The 22,164-nt window shown below is 44.7% G+C and overlaps 3 protein-coding genes across 8 annotated transcripts; 2 read left to right on the top strand and 1 right to left on the bottom strand.

Moving 5' to 3' along the window:
* The first annotated feature begins 45 nt into the window (after window positions 1-45).
* On the top strand, window positions 46-11,585 carry ap1s2 (adaptor-related protein complex 1, sigma 2 subunit). 2 transcript variants are annotated; one of them, XR_014381039.1, is made up of 6 exons: window positions 46-446; window positions 1,400-1,578; window positions 2,642-2,750; window positions 4,748-4,885; window positions 9,803-10,655; window positions 10,698-11,585. XR_014381039.1 is itself a non-coding variant. In NM_001139831.1 (5 exon segments), coding segments are annotated over 4 exon segments (474 nt in total). In that variant the 5' UTR covers window positions 382-446; the 3' UTR covers window positions 9,851-11,582.
* A 124-nt stretch (window positions 11,586-11,709) lies between these two features.
* Window positions 11,710-16,803, bottom strand: LOC106597496 (uncharacterized). 4 transcript variants are annotated; one of them, XM_014188679.3, is made up of 11 exons: window positions 16,538-16,803; window positions 16,231-16,319; window positions 16,010-16,079; window positions 15,351-15,459; window positions 15,120-15,206; window positions 14,583-14,621; window positions 14,303-14,415; window positions 13,808-14,021; window positions 13,638-13,693; window positions 13,399-13,508; window positions 11,710-13,259 (listed from the first exon to the last, which is right to left on the bottom strand). In XM_014188679.3, exons 1-11 carry the CDS (start codon window positions 16,579-16,581, stop codon window positions 11,887-11,889), a joined length of 2,304 nt encoding a protein of 767 aa, XP_014044154.3. In that variant the 5' UTR covers window positions 16,582-16,803; the 3' UTR covers window positions 11,710-11,886. The 4 variants fall into 4 exon arrangements, with proteins under 4 accessions (XP_014044154.3, XP_082819847.1, XP_082819849.1 ...); XM_082963721.1 differs by lacking the exons at window positions 15,351-15,459; window positions 16,010-16,079; window positions 16,231-16,319; window positions 16,538-16,803 and adding an exon at window positions 14,860-14,928 and having other exon boundaries at window positions 14,583-14,681; window positions 15,076-15,208; XM_082963723.1 differs by lacking the exons at window positions 15,120-15,206; window positions 15,351-15,459; window positions 16,010-16,079; window positions 16,231-16,319; window positions 16,538-16,803 and adding an exon at window positions 14,885-15,086.
* Window positions 16,804-16,823: 20 nt separating this feature from the next.
* Window positions 16,824-21,943, top strand: rbbp7 (Histone-binding protein RBBP7). Of its 2 annotated transcripts, none has more exons than XM_082963273.1 (12): window positions 16,824-17,027; window positions 17,404-17,548; window positions 17,858-18,006; window positions 18,255-18,428; window positions 18,650-18,765; window positions 18,964-19,124; window positions 19,823-19,949; window positions 20,166-20,242; window positions 20,463-20,543; window positions 20,700-20,757; window positions 21,057-21,167; window positions 21,360-21,943. In XM_082963273.1, exons 1-12 carry the CDS (start codon window positions 17,012-17,014, stop codon window positions 21,426-21,428), a joined length of 1,284 nt encoding a protein of 427 aa, XP_082819399.1. In that variant the 5' UTR covers window positions 16,824-17,011; the 3' UTR covers window positions 21,429-21,943. The 2 variants fall into 2 exon arrangements, with proteins under 2 accessions (XP_082819399.1, NP_001133756.1); NM_001140284.1 differs by having other exon boundaries at window positions 16,862-17,027; window positions 20,166-20,243; window positions 20,467-20,543.
* The last annotated feature ends 221 nt before the right edge of the window (window positions 21,944-22,164 follow it).

Here is a 22,164-nt window from a genome sequence, read left to right on the forward strand (position 1 = left end):
CAATGTAGAGAAGATGACTTGGTTATTACGTTTATGAAGTATTGTTAGAATCTGTTGTTTTTAACATAACATAGATCTAGATTTAAACCAACAAAGAGTGCCTGATTTGTTTTCGGCTTTGCTTTCTCTTTTACTTCGTGTGGTCTTTGTATCACCTCGGCATCATTCTGTTCAAGCTAATATTTTCATATTTTCAAAATACTTTGACTGATGCCGGTGCGACCCCACCTAGTCCATTTACATTCTGCACGCATAGTAAACAAGGACTGGGATAACGGAATATTTAAGCCAATCAAAAATCCGGACAGTAGATGTGTTAACCAATCAAAATAGATGTAACTGCATCCCCGCTGAACGCTTGACTTCACGGGGTGGACTGTACATTTCTATTGAATAGATCTGAATCAACAATTCATAGTGTTTTTGAGTCAACAATCAGGATAAAGGTACGTTTTACCTCCTTATTTGTTAGACCAGTCGTTGCAATTGCACATGTTGAACGAAAAAGCGTCCTGTGCTTCTGATAATGTCCACAAAAAGCCATTGAAAAAGTAGCTAGCTAGACATCCTTACTGTGCATGTTAGCTGCTAGCGCTAGTTACGCAAAGATTGTTCCTCTGTCCATCTCTGAGCTAGCTTTACACTCAAATTTGATGGATATACTGAGGGACATAAGCTACCTAACTAACAACAACTAGGCTAACTAGTTATATGACTGGGAAAATGTCTGTGTTTTGATAGGAAAATCCTCAGTTGGCTAGATAGTTAGACAGAGAAGACCATATGAGGTCTTGACTATGGAGAAGACCTTTCACTAGCTATGAAAGCAAACTACCATTTATGTTTTGCTACTTTACCTCCTTGCTCCAACATACACCCTCTCACCCTGCCTCTATTTATCACTTTACTGAACAGACTGGGTTCAAGTCTCCTGTGCTCCTTAAGACGGAATCATCCCGATGAGCTAAAGCCTACCAAACCACCTCTGTTACACTTGTATTGATCCTTGTCTCCTCTCATATCTCCTCTCACCTTCCTCCTTCCCACTCCTCTGTCCCCTATCATTCGCCCTTTCTCTCCTCGCCCCATCCCCTCTCCCTCCTCCTCCCATCCCCTCTCCCTCCTCTCCTCCCATCCCCTCTTCCTCCTCTCACCTTCCTCCTTCCCACTCCTCTGTCCCCTATCATTCGCCCTTTCTCTCCTCGCCCCATCCCCTCTCCCTCCTCCTCCCATCCCCTCTCCCTCCTCTCCTCCCATCCCCTCTCCCTCCTCTGCCCTTCCCTCTGTCCTCTCCTCCATCCTCCTCTCATTCTCCCTCTCTCTCCTCCTGTCCTCTCCCCTGTCCCTCTCATTCTTTCTCCTCTCCTCTGTCCTCATCTCTTCTCCTCCCTCCCACTAGATGCAGTTCATGCTGCTGTTCAGTCGGCAGGGTAAGCTGCGGCTGCAGAAGTGGTATGTTCCCCTGTCAGACAAAGAGAGGAAGAAGATCTCCAGGGACCTGGTCCAGACCATTCTAGCCCGCAAGCCCAAGATGTGCTCCTTCCTGGAGTGGAGGGACCTAAAGATCGTCTATAAGAGGTCAGAGAAAGAAAGACAGACAGGCAAGGGGGTTAATGGTGGGAAATGATGTGCTCCTTCCTGGAGTGGAGGGACCTCAATATCATCTACAAGACAGACAGACAGGGTTAATGGGGGGAAATGTGGACTCCATCTGATAGTGTTGAGGTCAATTCAGGAAGGGAATTTCACAATCTTTGTTAAAGTTTTCACTTCCTGAAATTGCCGGTTTTGAAATCTAAATTGTAGTGTAGTCTCAAAGCACTATACTACAATTGTGCCAAGGTTTAGAAGGTTGGTTTTCAATAAGACTTTCCTGCTAGGGAGGCACCCTTACGGTTTTGTTTTCAGTCAGGGGGGCATTTTGTTACAGCACTCATTCTCAGAATGGTGAAGGCCATCTGATGCTTTTGTTATTCGTTATTATCCCTGCTGAACGAAAATATGTTTGTCAGAATGTGGCCCAAGGTTAGTGCCTTTGTTGTTTATCCCTGTATTATCCTGTCTTCCAGATACGCCAGCCTGTATTTCTGCTGCTTATCCCTGTGTTATCCTGTCTTCCAGATACGTCAGCCTGTATTTCTGTTGCTTATCCCTGTGTTATCCTGTCTTCCAGATACGCCAGCCTGTATTTCTGCTGCTTATCCCTGTATTATCCTGTCTTCCAGATACACCAGCCTGTATTTCTGTTGCTTATCCCTGTATTATCCTGTCTTCCAGATACGCCAGCCTGTATTTCTGCTGCTTATCTCTGTATTATCCTGTCTTCCAGATACGCCAGCCTGTATTTCTGCTGCTTATCCCTGTATTATCCTGTCTTCCAGATACACCAGCCTGTATTTCTGCTGCTTATCTCTGTATTATCCTGTCTTCCAGATACGCCAGCCTGTATTTCTGCTGCTTATCTCTGTATTATCCTGTCTTCCAGATACGCCAGCCTGTATTTCTGCTGCTTATCTCTGTATTATCCTGTCTTCCAGATACGCCAGCCTGTATTTCTGCTGCTTATCTCTGTATTATCCTGTCTTCCAGATACGCCAGCCTGTATTTCTGCTGCTTATCTCTGTATTATCCTGTCTTCCAGATACGCCAGCCTGTATTTCTGCTGTGCGGTGGAGGATCAGGACAATGAGCTCATCACGCTGGAGATCATCCACAGATACGTAGAGCTGCTGGATAAGTACTTTGGCAGTGTGAGTCTTCATATTTTACACTGCTACTGTTCTCTGTGGTCCTGTAGGTGTTCATGACAGTGGCCATATTGTTCTCTGTGTTTATGACAGTGGCCATATTGTTCTCTCTGTGGTCCTGTTGGTGTTCATGACAGTGGCCATATTGTTCTCTCTGTGGTCCTGTTGGTGTTCATGACAGTGGCCATATTGTTCTCTGTGTTCATGACAGTGGCGATATTGTTCTCTGTGTTTATGACAGTGGCCATATTGTTATCTGTGTTTATGACAGTGGCCATATTGTTATCTGTGTTTATGACAGTGGCCATATTGTTATCTGTGTTTATGACAGTGGCCATATTGTTATCTGTGTTTATGACAGTGGCCATATTGTTATCTGTGTTTATGACAGTGGCCATATTGTTATCTGTGTTTATGACAGTGGCCATATTGTTATCTGTGTTTATGACAGTGGCCATATTGTTATCTGTGTTTATGACAGTGGCCATATTGTTATCTGTGTTTATGACAGTGGCCATATTGTTATCTGTGTTTATGACAGTGGCCATATTGTTATCTGTGTTTATGACAGTGGCCATATTGTTATCTGTGTTTATGACAGTGGCCATATTGTTATCTGTGTTCATGACAGTGGCCATATTGTTATCTGTGGTCCTGTTGGTGTTATCTGTGTTTATGACAGTGGCCATACTGTTCTCTCAGTGGTCGTGTTGGTGTTATCTGTGTTTATGACAGTGGCCATATTGTTATCTGTGTTTATGACAGTGGCCATATTGTTATCTGTGTTCATGACAGTGGCCATATTGTTATCTGTGTTCATGACAGTGGCCATATTGTTATCTGTGGTCCTGTTGGTGTTATCTGTGTTTATGACAGTGGCCATACTGTTCTCTCAGTGGTCGTGTTGGTGTTATCTGTGTTCATGACAGTGGCCATACTGTTCTCTCAGTGGTCCTGTTGGTGTTATCTGTGTTTATGACAGTGGCCATATTGTTCTCTCTGTGGTCCTGTTGGTGTTCATGACAGTGGCCATATTGTTCTCTGTGTTCATGACAGTGGCCATATTGTTATCTCTGTTTATGACAGTAGCCATATTGTTATCTGTGTTTATGACAGTGGCCATATTGTTATCTGTGTTTATGACAGTGGCCATATTGTTATCTGTGTTTATGACAGTGGCCATATTGTTATCTGTGTTTATGACAGTGGCCATATTGTTATCTGTGTTTATGACAGTGGCCATATTGTTATCTGTGTTTATGACAGTGGCCATATTGTTATCTGTGTATATGACAGTGGCCATATTGTTATCTGTGTTTATGACAGTGGCCATATTGTTATCTGTGTTTATGACAGTGGCCATATTGTTATCTGTGTTTATGACAGTGGCCATATTGTTATCTGTGTTTATGACAGTGGCCATATTGTTATCTGTGTTTATGACAGTGGCCATATTGTTATCTGTGTTTATGACAGTGGCCATATTGTTATCTGTGTTTATGACAGTGGCCATATTGTTATCTGTGTTTATGACAGTGGCCATATTGTTATCTGTGTTTATGACAGTGGCCATATTGTTATCTGTGTTCATGACAGTGGCCATATTGTTATCTGTGTTCATGACAGTGGCCATATTGTTATCTGTGTTCATGACAGTGGCCATATTGTTATCTGTGTTTATGACAGTGGCCATACTGTTATCTCGTGGTCCTGTTGGTGTTATCTGTGTTTATGACAGTGGCCATACTGTTCTCTCAGTGGTCGTGTTGGTGTTCATGACAGTGGCCATATTGTTATCTGTGTTTATGACAGTGGCCATACTGTTCTCTCAGTGGTCTGTAAGATGGGGAAGAAGTATACATGTTGTTATTGGAACAGGGTCTGGGTGTTCCTGTGTCTAATGGAGCTGTTCAAATCGCTTTACCATTTGGAATAAATACGTTGGACTAGGAAAACTAATCTTCCAATGTGTTCCCTCTTGGTGTCTGTCTCCATGTCAGGTGTGTGAGCTGGACATCATCTTTAACTTTGAGAAGGCCTACTTCATCCTGGATGAGTTCCTGCTAGGAGGAGAGGCTCAGGAGACCTCCAAGAAGAACGTACTGAAGGCTATAGAGCAGGCCGACCTGCTGCAGGAGGTAAGACTCCTCACTGACCCCTAACATCTGACCCCAACACTAACCCTGACCTCCAAGAAGAACGTACTGAAGACTATAGAGCAGGCCGACCTGCTGCAGGAGGTAAGACTCCTCACTGACCCCTAACATCTGACCCCAACACTAACCCTGACCTCCAAGAAGAACGTACTGAAGACTATAGAGCAGGCCGACCTGCTGCAGGAGGTAAGACTCCTCACTGACCCCTAACATCTGACCCCAACACTAACCCTGACCTCCAAGAAGAACGTACTGAAGGCTATCGAGCAGGCCGACCTGCTGCAGGAGGTAAGACTCCTCACTGACCCCTAACATCTGACCCCAACACTAACCCTGACCTCCAAGAAGAACGTACTGAAGACTATAGAGCTGGCCGACCTGCTGCAGGAGCTAAGACTCCCATCAGGGGGATCTGCTCTGGCCCTGACATCTCTGGGCTATGTCCTGGAGGAGTTGGTGTAATGATGACATCTCTGGGCTATGTCCTGGAGGAGTTGGTGTAATGATGACATCTCTGGGCTATGTCCTGGAGGAGTTGGTGTAATGATGACATCTCTGGGCTATGTCCTGGAGGAGTTGGTGTAATGATGACATCTCTGGGCTATGTCCTGGAGGAGTTGGTGTAATGATGACATCTCTGGGCTATGTCCTGGAGGAGTTGGTGTAATGATGACATCTCTGGGCTATGTCCTGGAGGAGTTGGTGTAATGATGACATCTCTGGGCTATGTCCTGGATGAGTTGGTGGTATGATGACATCTCTGGGCTATGTCCTGGAGGAGTTGGTGTAATGATGACATCTCTGGGCTATGTCCTGGATGAGTTGGTGGTATGATGACATCTCTGGGCTACGTCCTGGAGGAGTTGGTGGTATGATGACATCTCTGGGCTATGTCCTGGAGGAGTTGGTGTAATGATGACATCTCTGGGCTATGTCCTGGAGGAGTTGGTGTAATGATGACATCTCTGGGCTATGTCCTGGAGGAGTTGGTGTAATGATGACATCTCTGGGCTATGTCCTGGAGGAGTTGGTGTAATGATGACATCTCTGGGCTATGTCCTGGAGGAGTTGGTGTAATGATGACATCTCTGGGCTATGTCCTGGATGAGTTGGTGGTATGATGACATCTCTGGGCTATGTCCTGGATGAGTTGGTGGTATGATGACATCTCTGGGCTATGTCCTGGATGAGTTGGTGTAATGATGACATCTCTGGGCTATGTCCTGGATGAGTTGGTGTAATGATGACATCTCTGGGCTATGTCCTGGATGAGTTGGTGGTATGATGACATCTCTGGGCTATGTCCTGGATGAGTTGGTGGTATGATGACATCTCTGGGCTATGTCCTGGATGAGTTGGTGTAATGATGACATCTCTGGGCTATGCCCTGGATGAGTTGGTGTAATGATGACATCTCTGGGCTATGTCCTGGAGGAGTTGGTGTAATGATGACATCTCTGGGCTATGTCCTGGATGAGTTGGTGTAATGATGACATCTCTGGGCTATGCCCTGGATGAGTTGGTGTAATGATGACATCTCTGGGCTATGTCCTGGATGAGTTGGTGTAATGATGACATCTCTGGGCTATGTCCTGGATGAGTTGGTGTAATGATGACATCTCTGGGCTATGCCCTGGAGGAGTTGGTGTAATGATGACATCTCTGGGCTATGTCCTGGATGAGTTGGTGTAATGATGACATCTCTGGGCTATGTCCTGGATGAGTTGGTGTAATGATGACATCTCTGGGCTATGTCCTGGATGAGTTGGTGTAATGATGACATCTCTGGGCTATGTCCTGGATGAGTTGGTGTAATGATGACATCTCTGGGCTATGTCCTGGATGAGTTGGTGTAATGATGACATCTCTGGGCTATGTCCTGGAGGAGTTGGTGTAATGATGACATCTCTGGGCTATGTCCTGGAGGAGTTGGTGTAATGATGACATCTCTGGGCTATGTCCTGGATGAATTGGTGGTATGGCCTTTTTCTCTCTCCATCTCTCTGATTCCTATATGTCATTCTTGACTTTAGATTTGCGTTAAAAGCGTTTGTCTATAGTACTACTGTATTTAGGCTAATGTTATTCGTCTGGCAGCCTGTCGGTGGCATTGGTATTCCAGGTACTCCCACCGCCTGCATCCACATGACTGAGCTATGGGAACCTCCCCAGGGTTGGCTGTCTGAGCTCTCACTGCCTGCATCCACAGCCACATGACTGAGCTATGGGAACCTCCCCAGGGTTGGCTGTCTGAGCTCTCACTGCCTGCATCCACAGCCACATGACTGAGCTATGGGAACCTCCCCAGGGTTGGCAGTCTGAGCTCTCACTGCCTGCATCCACAGCCATATGACTGAGCTATGGGAACCTCCCCAGGGTTGGCTGTCTGAGCTCTCACTGCCTGCATCCACAGCCATATGACTGAGCTGTGGGAACCTCCCCAGGGTTGGCTGTCTGAGCTCTCACTGCCTGCATCCACAGCCACATGACTGAGCTATGGGAACCTCCCCAGGGTTGGCTGTCTGAGCTCTCACTGCCTGCATCCACAGCCATATGACTGAGCTGTGGGAAGCTCCCCAGGGTTGGCTGTCTGAGCTCTCACTGCCTGCATCCACAGCCATATGACTGAGCTGTGGGAACCTCCCCAGGGTTGGCTGTCTGAGCTCACACTGCCTGCATCCACAGCCATATGACTGAGCTGTTGGAAGCACCCCAGGGTTGGCTGTCTGAGCTCACACTGCCTGCATCCACAGCCATGTGACTGAGCTGTGGGAACCTCCCCAGGGTTGGCTGTCTGAGCTCTCACTGCCTGCATCCACAGCCATGTGACTGAGCTGTGGGAACCTCCCCAGGGTTGGCTGTCTGAGCTCACACTGCCTGCATCCACAGCCATATGACTGAGCTGTGGGAACCTCCCCAGGGTTGGCTGTCTGAGCTCTCACTGCCTGCATCCACAGCCATATGACTGAGCTGTGGGAACCTCCCCAGGGTTGGCTGTCTGAGCTCTCACTGCCTCTGTTCATAAAGAGGGCTTCACTCACTATTCAGCTCTCATTCATGACTACCATCAGCATGAAACACTGGAGAATCTGACTGCCAGACAGGGGTGGGGGGGTACTTTTCCGGTCTAATCCACCCTTTTCATTAGAATTGTTCGAACTAAAACAATAAAGCTGCATAATATTTTTTTTCCAGGGCAAGTCTTTCTATCTTGTACGTGTAGCTAAAGAGTTTGTGCTCGAAGAAGGATTATTTCTGTTTTAGGTTTGATAATGTTTACTAGTTTAAACAAGGCTTGGTTAACAATGTGACAGAATCGATGCGAGCGCTTCAATGGGACAGAAGGCGACGTGTTGTGATTCTGGATGGTCAGATGGCAACAATGAATAGTAAGTAGGTGGCTCGTTTCAACTAGTTCAATCTTGTTCTGTCAACAGAGCTCGGTGCTTATTATGGGATGTATTAGGGTACGAAATCCGACTTTTTGGATATAGTGTTAGTGATATGTTAGAGAAAGACCCCACTGATCGATTGAGAATATGAAGAATCACATTTGTCTTGGTAAAATGTATTTTATAACAAAGGAAGTGAAATGCAATCACCAAAGCGCGTTATGGACACCCTTTGTGTTTGAGAGACAAGTGCACATTTGATGTTTTCGTTGGAATATAGTTTCCATGTTGTGAACGGTCTAATGAAAAAAGAAGGATCGCGCTCTCCCAGAACAAGCTTGGCTGGTGCGTTAACCCGCGAATTCAGACAAACACCAATAAGCCAACCACGTCTCTGCTAAACAACCATCTATTGGTTAGCTCACTGAGCCTGGCAGTCATACACATATGAAACGAATGAGGTGGTCAGTGCAGCACAATGCACACAACACTAAATGCTTTACCAAGCTAACTATCTGGCCACTGTCGCTAGTAACATAATTAAATCACAATGGATTAGTTTTCATGAAGCAGCAGCCTGTAGCCGTCTGCCGAGAGTCCCTTTACTTAGCTAGCTAGCGAATCATGCTAACCATTTAGCTAAGGTTAGCCAGCTAGCTAAAAGTCTATGTATGGGCTGTATGCGATTATGGAGAGTGAATAAAAAATATATATATCTTGCTAGCTCGTTATCTAGCTGTGGCCATCTGGCTAGTATCAAAAAGGGCATTCTACAACAGTAGCAACGATTGTGCAGCTAGCTAACGTTGACTAGACTAGACCATAAAGCAACACACACGGACATCCATTGCCAAACAACGCTATTGCCATCTTCTGGTTTGGAGTATTTTAACGAGACTGAGGACTTCGCTGTGTGACAACTCTGTTCAGAGGTGCTAAGTACTGTCAGCAGGCAAACATTTGACAATCCTACCGATGTGCCTGAGCTATTATTGATTAAATGCCTTGTTAATAGCCCAATTTTGAAGCCACAACTAATGTCTGGATTGGACATTTTGTGCCTTTCCTTTATTGCTCATTTGGAACACAGGAGGTTTGTGGCACCATAATTGGGGAGGACAGGCTCATGGTAATGGCTTGAGCGGAACACATGATTTGATACCATTCCATTCGCTCCATTGCAGCCATTTTATTATGAGCCGTCCTCCCCTCAGCAGCCTCCACTGATTTAGACCAGCTGTTCTAGCGGTCAGTTGTATTCAAACAGTGCTTTTCTCTCTCTCCGTGCTTCACCTCCTGCTAGGATGCCAAAGTAAGTGTTAACTCTACCTGATATGCTTTATTTAATAGTGGCGTTGGAGCAGTTACTCAAGTCATTGCATTTAGGCTTTAAACACCTTTTTTCTTGTGTGCACTCCATAAACCAATCAAACTGGTCCGTCTTCAGACTGACTAGAGTGTCTTATCCTTCTCACCTATCCTCTTGTCTGTTTCCTCCCGCCTTTAGGAAGCTGAAGCCCCACGGAGTGTCCTGGAGGAGATTGGCCTGACATAAACTCCCTCCCTCCATCACTGACCCAACTATCTCCCTCTCTCTTTACTCTCTCTCCTCACGGGGGCCCAAACATCTTGTTCTCTCCTTTAATGTGATGTAGTGTTGTCTTGTACTAAAACTCTTATCACGTTAATGTTACTTGTGCCAACTGTCTGTTCCTTTTTTTTGTACCTTGTCAACACTCACCTTTTGAAACCCCTAGGGTATATGCAGCCAGTAGCCACAAACTACACCAATAATAACTGAAATCTCACCCACCTTCCTTAAGTCAGTGTTTTGTTGTACATGACATGTCTGTGACGGGCATTTTAACTTCAGTCTAGTCTCGAGAACTTAAAACAATTCAAAGTATATCATAAAGAGTAAGAAACCCCATTTTACTTAAATGGGATGTTCACAAGTAAGCAAAACGATGTCAGTATTTTTAAGAAGTGTTACAGTTTAAAGTATTCATGTTCATTCTTTCATTGTTTGACCAAAGAACACTGTGTTATAATCATATTGTTTTGAAGATAAATGGTGTTTAGGGAAAAATGTGCTCTCTCAGGGTTGGGGTCAATTCTATTTCAATTCCAATCAATTAAGAAAGTAAACCAATTTACAATTTTTACTCATTGAAAATCTTTGAAGGAAATGTGCATTGGAATATCAGTGTATTCCTGAATTTAAATGGAATTGACCCAAGCCTTGCTTTGTATAGCCTGAGTCCCAGATCTTTGTGCTGCCTTGCTACCTCCTATGTCATTCAGTTGGGAAGACAGCACAAACACACCTGGGACTCCTCCCATTCTGCATGCTTTAAAAGGCAAGGGAAGAGTAACACTGGGGACTCCGCATGCTTTAAAAGGCAAGGGAAGAGTAACACTGGGGACTCCGCCCACTCTGCATGCTTTAAAAGGCAAGGGAAGAGTAACACTGGGGACTCCGCCCACTCTGCATGCTTTAAAAGGCAAGGGAAGAGTAACACTGGGGACTCCGCCCACTCTGCATGCTTTAAAAGGCAAGGGAAGAGTAACACTGGGGACTCCGCCCACTCTGCATGCTTTAAAAGGCAAGGGAAGAGTAACACCAGTGAAAATGAACAAAAAGGGATTCTGTTACTAATCAAACTTCTATTTGTCACACAATGTTTTAACTGTCAATGAAAATGCATTTAGGGCTTGTTTCGTAGCCTGGTTCTGAACTGAATTGTTCTGTTCATGAAGCGATTGTGAAACTGGAATATTCAGTTTGAATCATAACAGGCTACTTGTTATGAGGAAGGTTGTGACAATTGAAGCACAAATCATGAGGTACTCCCACTATATCACTGCCTGTGCTTAGTGCACACGGACATGACCAGTTATTGAATTGTTTACAAAAACCATGGGTTAAAGAAGCCTAAACCTGTTGCAATTCCCTGTCTACCGTACAGACTGCTCCTCCTTTACCAATGACCAGAATGGTGTCCTGTTAGGACATTTAATGTTCTCTGTATCTGTCAGCTTCTACTGTATTTGCTCTTTAACTGTGGTGACATCCCAAATGGCACTCTATTCCCTACATAGTGCACTACTTTTGGCCAGAGCCCTATGAAGAAGTGCACTATATAGGGAATAGGGCACCGTGTCTTGCTCCTATGTACATTATGAATCATTTCAAAGTATTGCATTTCTTTTACAGACAACTGTCACTACTTCAGTTCTCTCAAATACTGTAAATCATTAAAACAATAAATGTCTATGGATTAGCAGAATGGTTGTTTTGCCTGGGCTTTTTTCCCCCCACAGAAAATGTAAAGTGTGTGTGGAAGAAACAAGGTTCAATTGGAGGTCAAAGAGCAAATGCTCTCAAGTTAGCTTTGGCAATAAAAATATACATAATGTATAAAAACATTTAATTGTCACATCTTACATTCGGAACAAACTAACATTCGTAAAAGCTAGGTTGAGCAGTGCATTGGTGAACATTGAAATGAAAACAATGCATAAACAGTGTACCCTTCAAAATGGCCATAGCAGTCACGGTGAAGTCCATACAGAACACATTTAATTCCACTATGGTTCGTCAGGAGAATCAGGCAGCGTCTCAGGTCGATCCTGTTCACATTCCTCTTCAGGCACACTGGGTAGAGAGGGATACTCCTGCTTGAGGAAGATACTATGGAGGTCTGGGGAGAGTGTGTTGTCCGTGGCCCCAGGAGTCTGAGCGATGTCCACATCCCCAGGGCTAGGAGAGGGGACAATAGGTGGACAGGGATCCTCAGCCTCCTTTTTGACCTGGGTCTGTATGTCTGAAGTGACTGCATTGGCATTATCAAGAGACTCAGACAACATGAGACTAAGTATGGCATTTACCCTAGCAGTCTCCTGGGCAGTGTTGTCTACATCCACAGTCTTCTGGGTAGTGTTGTCTACATCATGAGGAGTCTGTGTACTGCTGTCTAAGTCAAGGTTTGGAGAGGGTTTCTCCTCCCCCTCGTCCAAAGACTCCTTCCCTGACTCTGCAGATGAACTCTGACCCCCAGGCGACTGGCTCTTCTTGTCCCTCTTGGGTTTCCTCCTCTTGCTCTTCTTCTTTTTGCTTTTTTTGGAGTGTTTGTGGCGTGGTGGCGCTGTGGCGCTGCTGTCGTCGGCTGGCTGCTTGTCTTTTTGGGATGTTTTCCCGGGGCTCCTGCTCCCCTGTCTCTTCCTCTTAGAGGACTCTCCGGGGCTCCTGCTCCCCTGTCTCTTCCTCTTAGAGGACTCTCCGGGGCTCCTGCTCCCCTGTCTCTTCCTCTTAGAGGACTCTCCGGGGCTCCTGCTCCCCTGTCTCTTCCTCTTAGAGGACTCTCCGGGGCTCCTGCTCCCCTGTCTCTTCCTCTTAGAGGACTCTCCGGGGCTCCTGCTCCCCTGTCTCTTCCTCTTAGAGGACTCTCCGGGGCTCCTGCTCCCCTGTCTCTTCCTTTTGGAGGACTCTCCGGGGCTGGCTGATCTGGATCTCCCCCTACTAGCCTCTGTGGGTGAACCCTTCCACCCCTCTCTCTTGCTCCCACCTCGGTCTCTGCTCCCATCCCGCCTGTCTCTGTCCCTGCTCCTGCCTCTGTCCCTCCTATCTCTGTCCCTACTCCTCGACCTGGGTCTTGTACTGGTACGACTGGTCCAGGACCTGTCACTCTGAACACTAGCTCTCCTTTGGGCTATTCTGCTTTCCCTGCTCCTACTCCTCCTGCTCCTCTCCCCCCGTCGGCTCTGTGACCTCTCGGTCCAGGAGGAGCGGTTACTCCTCTCAGAGAACCGTCCCCCAGTGAAAGACCCTGTACCCCCTCCTCCCCGGTCGGGGGACATGTGCAGGTCCCTGTCCGCCTCCCAGAACTCATTTCCAGGGTTCCGGTACACGTGCAGGAAGTTGCAGTGCTTTCCTTTCGGACACTTCTGTCGGTCAAACAAACCTGTGGAGGATCACGGCAATCAAACAAATACTAGGGTCTTAATAATATACACAACTTATGACTAGCATAATTCTGTAAAAATCAGTGTAGGTAGGTGTATTGTGGTTCTCAGTTGTACTTTTGTGTTCCATTCACTCACCACATATAGCAGTCTTCCATCTGGTGACAGGAGAGAACTCACACTGGAGCTGTTTACCAGCGTACCATCTTCCATTGAACATCATGAAGGCCTCTCTGCACTGCTCCTCTCTAAAGACAGACAGCAAAGAGAAAATAGGCCGTAAAGATACACTACTTGATTACTAAAAATTGAGAAACACCATTGTTTCTTCACCTACAAAACTTAGACCATTTTCACAAGTTGCTTAGTTTACTTACGTGTCAAACTGGACATAAACATTTCCTCTCAAATGTGGCTCAAAGTTGCAGCTGACCTGAAGACAGAGACAAAACGAGAGAGAAGTTTGATTCATTGCCCCTCAGAGTGGATAGGTCTCATTTCCATTGAATCACTCCTTCCAGTCCAGCAAGACAAACATCATATTCACCTTAAACTGCACCACCTTGCCAGCAGTCCTGAACTCAGGAAGTACATCCTCATAGAAATCCACAAACTGCTGTTGCACCTCCTCCTCGCTGTGCTCCAAACAGGCGTCTGTATCGTAGTCGTCCCGTGACCTCTGGTCCATCCCGAAAGTCGCAAACATCCCCCGGATCATCAGAGTAGGGCTGGCCGGGGGGTGGACATGCTTACGAGAGCACCTGACCAATCAGGTAAGCAGAAGAGTTCATTAGTTGAACGCTAATATAAAGAGGATATGGTATACAAATGACTGTGTGCTATGCAGTATTCTGAAAGATGAGCCTCATTTGAGGAAAATTAACAAGAATGCACTTCCCAGGACTCCCTGGAAAATGGTGGTGGACTATCCTAGCTAAAAATAATATTAAAAACAAAAAATTATAAAATAATAAAAAAATTATTATAATTATAAAAATACAATAAAAAATTAAATGTGTTCCTATTTAGAACCATTACCGACCTGTCGCCAAAGCGGCAGGCTCCAGTTTTGAGGAAGAAGGGGCAGTTAGCCCGGTCTTGCTCCGTACCAAAATCTGGAGCCTCAGGGTTTCTCCAGGGACCCCCATTCTCCAGCTACACTCAAAACAGGAAGTAGAATAGGTTTGTTTCTTTAATAATTGCAAACTCATCCTTGTGTAACACCTAACTGGTTTACAGAAAATGTTCCATCAAAGATGGTCAAGACTGTTTTCCAAACATAAACTGGGTATGCAATATGCATTTGGTTTGTTTTTTCATACCTGACTCTCAGCCTGGTCCAACATTTTCTGTACAGCTTCCTATAAATGGTGCAAACATAGGATGGGCTGGTGAAAACCTGCAGTGGCATATCTGGATATCTGTTACTGCAAGTCAAGAATCTCTTAGCAGTGGTTGAAAGCGAGCCACAAAATATATGTCTTTGTACAAAGACACTAGACATAAGAACTGCAAAGGTGTGTGTGTGTGCATTTTGTCCCTGAGCAGTATGAGAATAACCAGATGACATGAGGAAACAAATCCAGAGATAAAAGATACATCCTTGTCCCATGGCAGCACAGACCTGTAGGAGTGTCCCTCTGTGTGCATCTTAGTTAAGGTCTTTGCGTGTATCACAGTTAAGGAAAAACACGTGGATACAAGTGGATGTCTGAGGCAAAACACTTCTTTCACACACAAAAGGCACATTATTGTGTAATATTTCTTAAAAAGTTCAAACCATTATGTGACCAAAATACAAAAGGAAGAGGATATGTAGCTCTTCCATTGTGCGTTTATCCTCCTGGCGCACGTTTCACCTCTCTGTCTCTCTTCTCCTGTTGCTTCTGCTCCTTCTCCTCTTCCTCTCTCCTCTGCTGGGCCTCCCATTCCTGCTTTATCCTCGCCTGCAGACATGGAAAGCGGTTACAGACATTATTTCAGTGAAGCATGGGGGGGGCACCCTATTCCCTTTATAGTGCACTTCTTTTGGCCTGAGTTCTGGTTAAACTTAGGGAATAGGGTGCCATTTTACATTGTGAGTTCTGTACCTCTTCTTCCTCCTGTCTCTTCCTTGCAGCGTCTTCCCTCTCCCACCGGAGTCTGAATTCCTGCTGGGCCAGCTTCTCCCTCTCCAGCCACTCCTGGTCTAGTCGCCGTCTGATTCAAATCAAATTTTATTTGTCACATGTGCCGAATACAACAGGTGTAGACCTTACCGTGAAATGCTTACTTACAAGACCTTAACCAACAATGCAGTTCAAAAAAGTTACAAATATTTACTTGATTTAAAAAATAAAAAATCTATCAAAAAGTAACACAATACATTTACATAATGAGGCAATATACAGGGGGTACCAGTACCGAGTCAATGTGTGGGGGTACAGGTTAGTCGAGGTAATTTGTAAAGTGACTATGCATGGATAATAAACAGTGAGTAGCAGCAGTGTAAAAACTAAGGGGGGGGGCATTTGATTCATTGTTTAGCAGTCTTATGGCTTGGGGGTAGAAGCTGTTAATTAAGGAGCCTTTTGGTCCTAGACTTGGCACTCCAGTACAGCTTGCCATGTGGTAGCAGAGAGAACAGTCTATGACTTGGGTGACTGGAGTCTGACAATTCTTTGAATACAGGACACATGAAACAATATTACAGACCGTGAAAAAAAATGGCCATTGCTTATCAACTTATAACTGTAGAAATATTTGCTACCTTTCTTCCTCAGCCTTCCTTTCCTCTTCATCATCATCATCTTGTTCTGGTGGAGAATCATCTCCATTTTCTAAGTGTTTAGGGAGATGAATTAGAGCTCGTCAGTGGATGGTTAGACATTCAGAATACATAGTCCCCGTCGGGAATGATGCTGATAAACAACTGGCTAGTAGTAGAGAGAATATCATGTAGGATTTTCAAATAAAACCACTGTGACATACCACCAGATTCTCTGATTTGGGCTTTGGCGAGGGCTTGGCGTTTTCGTTTTCTTCTTTCTTTCTTCTTCAAAGATGCCCTGCGTTTTTGACTGTGGGGAAATATAACAAGGCATGGGCTGTCTAAATTACTATCTATTCAGTGTTTGTCAACACAGACACTGCGAGCTTGCTAACGTTAGTTATCTACTTGACTACCGTATCTAACTAGCTTACAGCACTACGGTGTGATTCTTTGGCACCACCATGCATATCAATTAAGTTTACATGACATAACAACATCAGCTTAACGCCAATTATCTTAACATACCCCAATGACGGTGCGGACACCGCAGAAGGAATTGATGCTGCCATTTTGCAGAAAACTCATTCAATTCGTCAGGGGTCAAAGTTGAAAATGTCCCTCTTCGTTTGAAATGTTTGTCAAAATCGTTTCAAACGAATATGACTTGCACCGAATGAATCGTTCCGCTGTACTGTCGCCATAAACGTTTACATTTGTCTTCGAAAATGTTCAGCGAACGCATTAATTCTTCGATCATACGATGATAAATAACTTCCTGGTCATGTCTGCGCACGCGCCGTTACTACGTGTTTGTGAGAACGCATGCGCTGTGCTCGCCATCCTCGGATGCGCGCATAAAAGAAAGAGGGATTTTGAGTGGTCAACAAATTCCGCTGTGTTTTGGCCTTTTGCGAATAATATAGAATAGCTACCTAGTTACCTTGCTTTCGGGCAAACCCACGGGTGACCTACAATTGCAGGAGCACCCAAAACCCAAACATGGCGGATAAAGAAGGTAAAGATTTGATGGGCTCGGTTCATTTCATGCATGCTTTGTGTGCGCGGCTGGATACATAGCCAAATGAAAAGTGCGGTCTGTTAGCTAGTTATGCTAACCAGCACAGGCTGCATTCTTTCGGCCTGGGTTTACTATCTGTGCCCCATAAATTGAGAATTTAGATAAACTATTAGTTAGTATGTTGCTAAATAAATGGTTAGCTATCTAGTTCAACATTGACAGCCTGCCCGCTTGCTTGTGTAATATGCAAATGAGGGACAACTGGCCCGAGGGTACAGGAATGCAGTAAATCCCAACGTTACGCTAGCCTTGGTAGTAACTGCGGTAAGTCCATTGTAGTCTTATGTAAGTGTTGCTTCTTTCACTGTTCTAGTGTACGACGATGCCGTTGAGGAGCGGGTGATCAATGAAGAATATAAAATCTGGAAGAAGAATACTCCTTTCCTCTATGACCTGGTGATGACCCACGCGCTGGAGTGGCCCAGTCTCACTGTGCAGTGGCTACCTGACGTCAACAGGTACAGTAGCCAATGCTACGTCACCATTTCTGTTCCTCTTGCTGCTCTCAACATATAAACTGTGTACTGATCTACCTAATATACTGAACATCGTGTTCTCTCTACCAACCTGTCCTTCCTTGTCAGCCATTCTAGTTCAGTCTAAAAAAGCATGTTATTTTGCCATGTGGTGTCTGCTTCTGAAATAGCAGTGCACTTCTTTTGACTAGAGGTCTCTTGTCAAAAGTAGTGCACTCTAGGGAATAGTGTGCCATTTCAGACACACACACACACAGTGCCAGTATTTAATGTGCCTGTCTCCCTGTGCAGGCCGGATGGAAAGGACTACGCGGTTCACAGACTGGTACTGGGAACTCACACGTCAGATGAGCAGAATCACCTGGTGATCGCCAGCGTACAGGTCCCCAACGATGACGCCCAGTTTGATGCTTCCCACTACGACAGCGAAAAAGGAGCAGGTATGTTGGTCGTAATCTGGTCTCTTCTCTCTCCAAGAAAAATGATCTACATTTGAGGATGGTCTCCCGGACACAGATTAAGCCTAGTCCTGGATTTAAAAAATCATTTTAATAGACATTTTCCATTGGGTGTTTTTTGTGTCTGGGAATCTGGCCTTATATGCATATTATAAGTCAAGATGTTACCGGCACAGTGAACATTTTATCTCTTGAGAAAATATGCTGAACATGCAGTTTTTCTTCCTCAGAATTTGGAGGTTTTGGATCAGTGAGTGGAAAGATAGAGATTGAGATCAAGATAAACCACGAGGGTGAAGTGAACCGGGCCAGGTACATGCCTCAGAACCCCTGCATCATTGCTACCAAGACCCCCACCTCAGACGTACTGGTCTTTGACTACACCAAGCATCCTTCCAAACCAGGTAAGACAATACAATACACATCTGGTAAATAGATCACTGCTCTTAAAAACAAATCAAAATGCTATTGGAAGTGACTCAGATGTTTGAGTCTGCACTTTTGGAACGGTTCCATCCGACCAGGAAAAAATAAATCGGGTTCCTGAAAGTAGTAACTTGATATGCATTTGACCTTTTTCTGGTCTTATAACATTTTTCTACTATCTTGTCTCTCCCTCTCATAGACCCCAGTGGTGAGTGCAGCCCAGACCTGCGCCTGCGGGGCCACCAGAAGGAGGGCTACGGCCTGTCCTGGAACCCCAACCTCAGTGGCAACCTGCTCAGTGCTTCTGATGACCACGTAAGTGTCTCTCTCTACACACCGTCAGCGCACCATTTTCCCCTGTGCATTTTAATCATTTCAAGCTACATTGTGGCTTTCACTGAAAATGAAAGCGTTTTTGCATTGTTATTAAGCAAACTCATTAGATCTAGACAAATGCTATATGAACTACTATATATTGTAAATAAGAAATGCACTGAAATGTTTAATCTCCAGACGATCTGCCTGTGGGACATTGGTGCTGGTCCTAAGGAGGGGAAGATAGTGGATGCTAAGACAATCTTCACCGGTCACACTGCAGTGGTGGAGGACGTGTCCTGGCACCTGCTCCATGAATCACTGTTTGGCTCTGTGGCCGACGACCAGAAACTGATGATGTAAGTGAGCCTTCTCTTTTAAGCATTTTTTTTTGTCTCTCAATGTATTTTCACACAATGTGATACTTTCAAGCTGTAACTAATCATTACATCCAGTGTCTTTATGTACCGTGTGTAGCCTTGACCTTTCCACACAAGATCTCTCAAAGGAAAAGTTACTTCAATTAAACTGGATGGATCTGATTCTCTTAACTGTCTGTCCCTTAATTCAGTTTGTATTTATAAGGAACTCAGAATGGCTTTAAACTTACTCTTCAAAGTTGTAATACTAAAATGTGCAATTTTGAAATCAGTATTCATCATTGCATACCGTAGAGCTATTTAGAACTTGTCAGAAAGGTCCAGATCAACTAGCCCATGTCAGCTAATGCTTTTTAAAGATTTTTTTAGCCCATAGATATTGTAATTAATTTGTCAGTCATTTCACATGACTACACATGGAAAAATGTATAGAATTGCAAAACAAGTAGCTTTAAAACAGCAAAATGTTAATTGCACCCCATGACTAAATAAGCTTTAAACCTGAAATTCTCTCCACCAAGAAGAGGGGTATGAACAGTTGGTGTCATGAACAGTCCTTGTGCCTATAGATATAGATGTGGTGCGGGATGTTCCCCAATGCTGGAAGGGAGGGGGGGTGGCGAGTGGAAAAAGTTTGGGAACCCCTGTCATTAACCTTTGACATCTCTCTGTCTCAGCTGGGACACACGGTCCAACAACACGTCCAAGCCCAGCCATGCAGTGGATGCCCACACTGCAGAGGTTAACTGTCTGTCCTTCAACCCCTACAGCGAGTTCATCCTAGCCACTGGCTCTGCAGACAAGGTCTGTACCTTTTTGTGTTTATCAAAAAAATAAATCAAATCAGTCCGTCCACTGTCTCACATCAAGTGCTTGAGTGTCGTGCACAATGGTGGAAACGAAGTGCTCAGGTCACAAATCACATGACCAAGAAGTGTGTTTCATACTGGACAGTAGTCCAAGAATGTTTTAATTTATTTACCGTTGCTTAAATGTTTTCTTTCTCCTTTTGTAACTCAGACTGTTGCTCTCTGGGATCTGCGTAACCTCAAACTGAAGCTCCACTCTTTCGAATCGCACAAGGATGAAATCTTCCAGGTAATACTCCATAAATAGTAAACAATCTCAATCCCTCTGAATCAATAGAGTTGGGAGTCTGGATAAGTTACCAGGCTTTGTTGGTGTCCCATTCAACTTTTTATTTATTTAACCAGGGTAGTCTCATTGATTTACATCTCTTTCAAGTGTTGGTGTCCCTCGTAGACGTTGTGCTGAGCTGGAGTTTATTGCACTGACAGTGCTTTACTGACTTCTTTGGCAGGTGCAATGGTCCCCTCACAACGAAACCATTCTGGCTTCCAGCGGCACAGATAGAAGGCTCAACGTATGGGATCTCAGGTAAAGACCGCCGAATGCAGAGCATGTTAACTGGACTAGCCTTTTTGGTTAGTTTGCTCAGCTGAATTGCGAATTGCCGGGGGGGGTTCCTCAACACTGTAGTCTGATAGGATGATAATGTTGTAGTTGAAATGGTTTTGTCTTGTTGGTCCCCAGTAAAATCGGAGAGGAACAGTCTGCTGAAGATGCAGAGGACGGACCTCCAGAACTCCTGGTGAGGGATAGACACATCATCCACAATTATGACATTTATCTCCTTGGTAGGGTTGCAAAAATCTGTCAACTTTCCCGGAAATTACCTGGATTTCCAGCCTATTCTTTCAGAATTCTAGGAATCTTCCAACTGGGATTTCTGGGAAACCCGGGACATTTTTGGGAAAGTTGAGTTTTGCAACCCTACCCCTAAGCTTTTAAATAAACAGCCATAGGAGAGTAGCCAATGGGACAGGTGGCCTGTAGGGAGGTCATATTTTGGCATATTACTCATCCTGCGGATTTGTTTTATCTTGTCAGTTCATCCATGGAGGACACACAGCGAAGATTTCTGATTTCACATGGAACCCCAACGAGCCATGGGTTATCTGCTCCGTCTCCGAGGATAACATCATGCAGGTTTGGCAAATGGTGCGTACGCTGTCGTCGAGAAATAAAGTACCACGTTTGCTTCAGCACTTTCACAAAACTTAACCCTGGTGGTTTTATAACTTTTGTCTACCTTTTTTTGTTGAAAGCTAATTCAAGTCTGTTGATCCCATTAATCAGTTAGTAATTGTAAATCCTTTAACTGTGAACTGATGTAACAATTTCCTTCTCTAGGCTGAGAACATCTATAATGATGAGGAGCCTGACACCCCTGCTTCAGAGCTGGAGGGTCAAGGGTCGTAACTGCCTACTCCACCCCACCTTACCCCGGCCCAACTCACCACCTGGTGCATCTCTCCTCTTGTACAGTATTTCACATTGTAGCCTACATCTCTACCTGACAGACATTCTGTTTCCCATATAGAAGCTTTCTTCTGGACTTGGTTTGATATTGATCAAGCAGCCCTTACAGGTACAAAGGGCTGGTTTCCTGAACAGATTAAGCGTAGTCCTGAACTTAAAACATGTTCAATGGATGTGCTTCTTGGTCCAAGACTAGGCACTCTTTGTCCAGGAAACTGGCCCAAAGTGTATAGAAGTTGTTTATAAAAGGATAATCTGAGTGACATGCCACTGAACCATGCAGGTGGACAGTCTTCAACAAATGCACTTGGTAAAGCAGGGGTTCTTTTCCACCTGTCTAAATAAGGATTTCCTTTGGTATTGTTTCTGCTTTGAGGCAAGTGACTAAATCATTTTGAACCTTGGATTTTTGTTTTGTGCATAAATTGCAATAAAGTACTTTTGTAACTTTTAAATTAAGTGCGTTAATTTGTTTTCTATAATCGCCTAAGAAATGTTAACCCATTTACGGTGTCTATTTGCCTGACCAACTGAATTATTCCACTGTGCTTTTCACTACATACGTCAGTCTGAGACAACGTCAAAGTTAGCGATTAGATCATCCAAGTCTGACTTAAAACGCCACTTTACTGTGTTCTGGTTCCAGGAACCAATGGGTTGGACCAATGAGAACGGT

This window comes from Salmo salar, chromosome 17 (assembly GCF_965601325.2).
Source record: "Salmo salar chromosome 17, fSalSal1, whole genome shotgun sequence".
NCBI lineage: Eukaryota > Metazoa > Chordata > Actinopteri > Salmoniformes > Salmonidae > Salmo > Salmo salar.